The sequence below is a fragment of the Strix uralensis genome, chromosome 21, assembly GCF_047716275.1.
Source record: "Strix uralensis isolate ZFMK-TIS-50842 chromosome 21, bStrUra1, whole genome shotgun sequence".
Taxonomy (NCBI): domain Eukaryota; kingdom Metazoa; phylum Chordata; class Aves; order Strigiformes; family Strigidae; genus Strix; species Strix uralensis.
In genome coordinates, this window is record NC_133992.1 from 8742162 (window position 1) to 8750994 (window position 8833).

At 51.4% G+C, this 8833-nt stretch overlaps 1 protein-coding gene across 1 annotated transcript; it reads right to left on the reverse strand.

Moving 5' to 3' along the window:
- Positions 1-606: 606 nt before the first annotated feature.
- On the reverse strand, positions 607-8147 carry MYMK (myomaker, myoblast fusion factor). The gene is made up of 5 exons (XM_074891273.1): positions 8013-8147; positions 5515-5629; positions 2958-3106; positions 1836-1952; positions 607-753 (listed from the first exon to the last, which is right to left on the reverse strand). The coding sequence occupies exons 1-5, from the start codon at positions 8145-8147 to the stop codon at positions 607-609; spliced, it is 663 nt and encodes a 220-aa protein (XP_074747374.1).
- Positions 8148-8833: the final 686 nt, after the last annotated feature.

Here is an 8833-nt window from a genome sequence, read left to right on the forward strand (position 1 = left end):
GTGGGGGGCTGTGGGCAGAGGAGGGGGTGGCTGTGCCCTGAGTTCTGCTCTGGGTCTGGCATCTGCCCTCGACTGAGCGGGGCTGAGGTGGAAAGTTTCTTGCGCCGCTTAAGAAATGCTGGCATGGCACACTTGCCAAGTCTTTGTTAGTATATATTATTTACATCAAGAGAATGCATAAATAAAATAGTAAATATCTCACAAAAATACAGGTTCTGTTAATTGGGCATGACCAAAAAAGCCCCATGTGCTCAGGCTGGGTAAATCTGCACAGAAGGGACAACTCAGGTCCTCCAGGGCCTGTTCAAGGTATAGCCTGGGTGAGTGCAAGGGTCTCCTGGGACAGGGGACAGGGTCACAGCCCAGACAAGTGCTTCTCCAGAAGGAGCATGGGTACGTACCAAACTGGAAGCGCAACCTCTGCTGGGGCTGGTGGTGGAAAGGTGAAGACCTTCCAGGGAAGAAAATCCCAGGGCGTGCACATCACTGGTGGGAAAAGGTGCCAGTGCCCCAGAGGAAAATGCAGCGGGCTGGCATTTTGCTTTTGGTTGCACTTCTCCATCGCCTCAGGAGCAGAAAAGCAAGAGCCCCGCTCGCCCGGGCGGCTCAGACGCAGCAGCAGAGCGTGGAGCAGTCCAGCCTGGCAGGGGTCCCGGCGCTCCCGGCCTTCTTGTTCTCCTTGGGTAGCAGCAGCACGAAGGCCATGGCCAAGGCGCAGTGGTAGAAGCTGTGCACGTAGGTGTAATCCCACTCCTGCAAGCGGGAGAGCATTAGTGAGACCCGCCGGGGCTGCGGGAACAGGGGTGCTGGGGGGCTCTACGTTAGGTGCAAAACATTAGGTTTCTGCAAGTAGCCAAAAGGAAAGGAACAAAAAAAAAAAATTCCTGAGCCTTCTGCCTCTTTTTGCTGTCAAAGAAGAAAGGATTTCCAGCCTTAAAAAGAAAAAGCAAAGTGGATTTAACACGTTCCAATTTGCACATTTCCCAATTCTTGAATGAAGTGTTTCATTACCCCGCAAAGGACGCGGCGGTGAGGCCGGGGCGCGGGGGGAGGCGGTTTCTGCTAAGTGACATTTTTATGTTCTGCTAGAATTTGCAATTACTAAATGCTTTGAAAAATAATCCTTGGGGATGACTGTGAGGTTGTATCTAGCAGCTCCCAATGCACAGAGCAGCCGTAACGGCGGGGCTGAGCGCAGGCATGACCGGCAGCTGTGTCAGGGGGTTATCGCCTTCCCCGCGTGGGACGGACAGACCCTTTTGCACAGGGCGGGTGGACTGGCCAGCGGTGAGAGCAAAAGGTTATAAACATGGGATCGAGGGCCCCTGGGAGTCAACTGAGAGTCTTTTCCTTAGCGTGAGCCAGTTTTGGATCCAGCCATGCCTGGGTCGTATCCAGTCCCTGCCGTGGTTCTGCGTGGTGTCCTTAAGTCACCCATGCCCAGTTTCCAAAAAAACCCGCTCGTGTTTGACAAAGCCATTCTGAGGACCACGTACAGCTGCAGAAAGCATGGCCCGTGTCCTTGTGACTCACTTACAAGGGTCTTTTCCAACCTGAATGATTCTATGATTCTATGAAAAACAGAGTGAGCATCACCCTGCGTAATCACTTGTCACTTGCTGCAGTTAACGGGCCAGGGGCTGGGATGGAGACAAGCAGGAAGGGACCCTTGTCCCTGCCACCAGACCTGGCACGCCAACCCCCGAGACCCACAGCTGAGCTAGGTTTTGTCCAAGGCTGGACACAGCCCAGTGGTGCGAAAGGGGAGCTCTCCTGTCTTAGTAACGTCCTTTACACCTTGTAAAGTCAGGGTGGTTGAGTGTGCAAACAGGTACCTCAAAGAAGAACCTCAGCATCAGCGCTAACGCCCCGAAACAGAAGCCAGGACCGATCTGTTGGGTGTAGACACTCTTGTCTGGGTAAAGCCCTTTCTTCTCTTTCATCTTTTGTAGCTGGAAGGAAAGAGAGAGCACACCAAGCGTATTCACCCGGATTTAGCTGATTGCTCCGCATCCAAAAGATCCCTTGAATGCTGAAATACAACCACACAAAGCCCTCAGACAGGCTGTCCTGGGCTCTGGGGTCTGCCTGCACGTGGGAAGCACCCCCGCCTGTGTGCTCAACGGGTCCTTCTGCTTCACTCCTGATCATAATGCTGTTTTCTTAATATTCAGCCCCAAACCCAGCTGAGGTGCCCTCACAAAGCTGGCCTCTGGGAGAGTGGATTCCAGCACAGCCTCTGCAGGCAGGGAGACACAGGGTGGTCTTGTACCTTGGTCCCCTCCTTGCTCATCCCCTCCCCATTGTGGCCACTTGCTTTTAGCCGCCGGCCAGGTGGTAGATGGGGCTTAGCGACAGTACGTATCTGGGACTTGCATCACTGTATTTCTATGATGCTCAGCAGCGTCCCCCTGCAATTTTTACCCCATCACGGAATCCTTTGCCTTTCCCTTTGATGGCCATGCCTGCTCCTGCCAATGGCTCTGCCATCACCATCCACCCGAGGCCACAGCGTCTGCTGGTGCGAGGCACAGGCTGCAGTGCGGTGTCCGACTGTCCCAGACAGGTTTGGATAGATTCCTTCTCACTTTATCACCGCATTTTATGCACATCTTCCACCGGCTCTGGGGCAGATTACCAGACCCCTCTGCCTCTGTGTAGCTGTAAAAACTCCATAAATACGTTCCTCCTGATTAGAAATGCAGGAACAGGAGGTGTGGTAGATTGCTCAGACCGATTGAATCTGGCGTTTATCACAAAGGCTGCTTTCTGTCTGCCTGCTTTCTGCTCGGGTTGAAGGAGAAGTGCTGTTTAATCACCATGATGACCTGTGCAGTGAGAGCTGGACCTTGAGGAGGAAGCCACTGGCACAGGTCAGACCCCTCTGTACAGGACTCAGCCCCTTCCCCACCGCGAGCGTCCTGCAAAGCCCCGACACGGTGCCCTTCCCTACGTACCCATTTCACAGTTATCACCAGGACAGCCGTCCCGATGGGTCCCGAGTAGACGCCGTAGCCCCAGCGGTCGTGGTAGATCCTGACAGCGATGGTGAGGACGCCAAACATGACGAAGGTTGATCTCTTCGGCTCGTCAAACTCTGCCAGGGCTGCATGGCACCGAGCACAGGGAGCATCAGCTCACCCACCCCTTTCCTCGGCTGCTCACCTAAAGCCTTACTGGGATCTGTCCTGCCTACCCTGGGGACCCTCAGCATTGCATCCAGCTCTGGTTTGCCATTCTTATGCCTCACAGCTGGGGAAACTGAGGCACATGGGGGCAAAATGAACCATCCTGAGGCATCTGAGTGGCGGGTCTAGGAGCTGACATTCGGGGTCTTATGTTCAGTGTTGCGTGTGGAAGCTAAAGGAGATTTCCCACCTGTATTTCCCTTTCCTGCCTTGACCCAGAAGTCAGAGGCAAAGATGCTTGCACTTGGTGAGCCCATCATCAGCTCTTGGGTTCATCCTACAGCTCTAACCCTCCCAAACCCACCACCTCACCCCAATACAGCTTCCATCAGCCCACTCCGGTAGGACTGCGCTCGCCGGCGTGATGGGGATTGGGCTGCCCGGCCACGCCGGCACCTGCCTGAGTTTTGCAAGCTGGAAGTTGCCAGTGTGAGTAAATTATTAGAGGCTTTTGTTTAGCACAGAATGGGGTAATAACTGATAAAAGTTATGGATCCCAGTGGGCTCCATGCTTTTCCAGCTCGCACAGCTGTGTTATGGCTGTCCTGGATTTGCATTCCGGGAAGCGTGCCCGAGGGTCTGCGTCCGCACATGTGCGCTCGGGCTTTACAAGCCACAGCGAGAGGCTTCCCTGGGCTTCAGTCACCACACCTTCCATGTCCTTGGATCGTGGTTTTATAGGGAGTTTGGCTAAGGGATAATGTCCGCATTTTAATCTCTGTTGTTTCCCTGCGGGTCAATATTTTAAACATCGTAGTCCGGGATTTGTATTTTTTTTGCAAGGTTTTTGAATGCAGTAATGAAGCAATCAAGTTGAACTTTGCTGCAAGGAGCCAAAGTGTCTGGATCAGCTTTGACCTACCCTGACACTGCTGTTATCTACTGAAAATGCCCTTCAGAGATGATTTGCCTCGTTGCCTTTCCTAGCCAAGAAGAGAGAGCACTGAAGTGCCATGGACAGTGTGGGAGCCCACCTTGGGACTCACACCTTGGGGGAACAGGGCCATTTCTAAGGTTAATATTTCCCCCACTCGTTTTTCCCTGCATGGAAGATTTACCCTGTTGCATGCCCTGGAAGGGGGATGCTGCTGCTTGTGCTGCTCAGCGGTGAAGGGAGGAGGGATGGACCTGTGCCCGGCGGAGGGGATGCTGCAGGAGTCCCCCATCCCAGACAGAGGTCCTGTACCATCCCTGGAGCCCTGGAGGACAGAGGGTCAGTCCTGTGGGCATTTTGGGGCTGTGCATTATGACCCCAGTTCAGCACTGGGAGGGCTGGGGACCCTGCCTGGCTGGAGCGAGGACTGGGTGTGTGGCTGCTAGAGATGACCCAAATCTCTTGATCAAAGCCTTTGCGGTTGGAAAGTTTCTGTCCCCTCATCTCTCTCCCTACCCTACTCTCTTCTTCTCTCAGAAATACTCATGTCATTCCAAAAAACATGTTGACAAAATGGGAAAATAATAGGTTTGAAGTTTTCATCCTTCTTCAGTTCGGTCATATTTTTTTTCATTTCTATTATACCTTGTTTCAGTGGCAAATGAGGAACAGAATGGGAGAAAAAGAGAGTGAAGGCAACATGGGAGAGGAAAACAGAATAATGTGGCAAGGCTCAGGATTTTTAAGAAAAAGGAAGTGAAATATATTTCTACTTTTTCTGAGCAGATCTAATATTTCCTGTCAGCCCAGACTAGGCTTTTGATAAACTAGGGACCTATATTTATTTTGACTAAACCACTTTGATTTGCATGCTACCAAGGGAAGTGGCAGATTCTGCATTTCTTAATGCCACCAAAACAGGACAAGCTGATGGGGTCAGTATGGGGAAAATGAGGAGAAATGGTAAATTCCCTGACATATGAGGTTTCGAACTAAGTCATCTCATAGCACTGTCCTGCCTTGAACTAAAGCACAAGGCTGCATGTGTTACTTGCCAATTTGGAATAAATAATTCTGCTGTTGTAAGGACATGCATAAGAGCTGGTGAAGGCAGAGGGACACCCGACTAACACAAACACCAGGCGCCAGAACTCTGTTTATCTCCAAGAGCAAAACTTCCCCAGCCACCACTCAGGGCAGTTTTTATGTGTGTCTGGACCCCACTGAGAGCAATGGCTTTCCAAGGAATTAATGATATAAAAATGGATTAAACCATAGCACGGGCTGACTTCCAGAAGACAGTCTCAGAGCTAAGTCTTGCAGTTGGGAGCTCAAAGGCAACAGCGTTTCTGGGGACTGTACTCACTAACCATCCCACCAGTGATGCTGACAAATCCTGCCCGACCTGCAAACATTGATGCTGGGTAGGAACCATGAGAAACCAGTGCTTACCCATCAGGGACACCCAGATGGACAGAGCTGTGCCATAGATGCTGAAGTACTCCAGGAGATCGTAGCGCATGAAGCACAACACTGATAAGCCGGGGCCATCACATGCATGGTAAATCTATTTAAAAAAAAAAAAAAAAGGCATTAGAAAATTAGTTCCTTACCCACAGACCAGCATGGTAAAGGCTCTTATCAACTGGCTTGAAACAGCCTTTGTGTAGCTGTTGAGAGGATGACCAGCCAGAACAGAACAGTCTCAAATACACCAGGGTCACCGGTACACAGTAATGAATGTATTTGAGAGATAATGTCGCCATGCCTGATTGCAAATTGCCTGAGAGAAACAGCATTCTTCTCTCTTAGTACAAATTATTTGTGGATGAGCTTTAGTTTGCCTCCTGGTCTGTGCCAGAATCTGCAATCTGATGACCAAGCTGCTTCGAGCCGAGCCGCAGGCAGTGCGGGGATGTCGTCTCCAGCAGAAGGAGGACTCTGGGGTTATGGTTCTAATTGCGAAAGATTCTTGTAAAACAATTCAAAATGAGTGTCCTGATGAAATGCGTATGGATGCCAGGTCACTGTCCAGGCTAAATAGGGTTTATATGGCCAGAGTCTGAATACTGGGGAATTCACTCATTAGTGCATTCCCTTAAAAGCCACCGGTTCCTGCCCATTAGCTCATTGATTAGGTTATTTGCAAAAAAGTCATTGTCAGGCAAGATAAATGCAAACCAAGCCAAGAGAAATTTTCCAGTGCAATCAGAGGAATGCTCCCAGTGTTTGCCTGGCGCTCGCCTTTTCCTCCGAGCACTCAGCCCTGCAAGTTTTCTAGTGGTAGCACCAGCGTGCTTCACTGTTTCTGAAGTCCCTCCACTGCTTGGCAGGACGCCTTTGGAACAATCCTCACTGTCACGGCCCGGCGGGGATGCTGATATTATTTATAATGGGAATTGCTGCAAGTCCTTTGGCTCGTTGCAGTTTCTAGAAAAGATTGCACCACGGCTGTAATTCTTTTCCCTGATTAAGATTGGGTTCAGGGAGTCTGGAGACAGGGGGAAGAAAGGGTGGAAGACAAAGAGCGTGTTTCTGGCCGGCGTCGCAGCACTTGTCTGCGATGGACATATGCTTTCACTGCTCTGATGAGGTCTCCTGGGGGAGAAGGAGTGGGATGCTACAAGAAAGGCAACAGCAGCAGCTGCTGCCCTTCCTACCCCCCCAGCCATGCTGGCAGCTGCCTTCCCTTCCTTCCCTTCCCCACGCACAGATATTTTGCCTCTTCAATCTCTTCAGCGAGGACCTGTTCCACCTCCCGTCGAAACACGTGCCAATTTTCCTATTGACTTCTCGGGGAGGTGGAGCAGACACAGAACCAGTGCAAAATGAAATCGTAGATGTCTGGCTTCCCCGGGGAGCTGGGGGGGAGCTCGGTTGGGATGTTTTTATTAACTAGTCCTGTACTTTTTATGGAACTGGCAGAATTTCTCCCCATGCATTTTGCTTTAATTGGAGGCTTAAATGGTGGATCCTTCGGAATAAGAGACTGGCCTCGTTCACAGCCCTGTTGCTGTGGAGGAGCTTTTCACACCAGGAAGGTCCTTTACCTCCTCCCTGCCTCAGTTTCTCTGTTTCTGTGCAATGGATGTGACAACCCTCATGAGACACCTTGAGATGGGTGGGGACAAGAGGTAAATGCAATATTGGTTGGGTTGCTGAGTTATTTCCTTCATATTCTTTAGCAGAGCATTGCCATGAGGTTAAATAGGAGATTTTTTCCACTGGGAACGCTGCTGTGTGAGTACGGAGGCGCTTAGCAGCATACAAAGCGCAGGGCAGCTTACTGCCAGGAGCAGGAATATGAATTAATTTGTATATGTACAGACAACTGTCTTTCTCCACTCATTACTCCCGTGCGAGGGAAGGCAGGGCAGTTCTGAGCCTGGTGAAGCACACGTTTTCAAACAGCTCTGCCAGGGTGGAGGGTTAATAATTATTTTTCTTGATAGCTCAGCAGCATGTTTTAATCTCTCCTTTCCCAGTGTAGAAAATCCCCTGACTCTAGCATTGCTCCCATCACCAGTTAGCAATTGCAAAATCAATAATTCAACTACGTGCTTTTGGCTAAAACGACAGAAACATAGCAAGAGACTCTGGATACAATTTAAACCCCAAATTCAGCATGGCCACTTACCAGTTGTGAAACAAAGAGAAAAACCAGCTCCAAAACATTGCGAATCAATCAAGTTTCTTTGCACCCAGACCCTCTCCCTGACCTCACAATCATAAACCAGCATTAAATCTATGTAAGGCCACCCCTCAGGACGCCCTAAACTGAAGAATCAGCTACTCAGCACCTCACACAGTGGGAAATAATGGAAAATGCATATTCCGGGGGTCACGCTTGCTGCTGGTGGTGAGATCCAGTTACCCTTCCCGGTGGAGACCCGATGCAGGAGGCATTCAGGGGGATGAAACACGCAGAGGGGGGTATGGGGACATCTTACCGCCACGAAGAACATGGTGAAGAAGTAAACCATGGCTTCCATGTGGAAGCGCCGCTTGGCCGCGATGCTGATGGTGGGGAGGAAGACCAAGGTGCTGATGGTGGGCAGAAGGAGCTTGGCCACCAGCGAACCCATGGGTGCCTCGTGGCTCCCAGGGACAGGGTCTCTGCGAGCTGGACGGGGACGGTGGAGAAAACAGCCGTGGCGAGCGTGCTTTAAAATTTAAATGCCCTGCGTGGCCGGGAGGGCTGCGGGCAGGGAACAGCTGCTGCCACTGCCACAGCCGCCCCCTTCGCTCCCGTCTCTCCCCAACGGCAAAATTCTTGACGCAGCCGGTGGCTCCTGGCAGCAGATGCTCCGTGCCCCCCGATATCACCCCGGGTGTTTCTAAAGGAGCGAAGGGAAATGTTGTCCCTGCACGCCTTGTGCTGGGGGTCGGATCTGGGTGAACAGTGGGCGAGGGCTGCAGGTTTGCTTGTTCCCCATGGGGACACCCCACCTCTGCATCCCGCCCCTGCACCGAGCCTGGGTCAGTAGGTCAGTAGGGAAGAACTAGTTTAAAACAGGGCTTTTAAAACAGCGGCACATATCCTGCTACCTTTGCTGTACCTGAGAAATACACACCAATTTCCAAATCTGCCTCTTATTTCCCCATGAGGGCAGACCTGGAGCGAGTGGCCCTGCTCTAGCAGAGCAGAGGCATCGGGGAGCTCAGGTGATGCAGCACCTAACGTCTGCTACGAGAGCCTATGTACCCTCCTGTGAGCTCGGGTGGAGTTAAATTTCTCAGCCATGCCCTCAGGCTTTGCAGCATGGACACC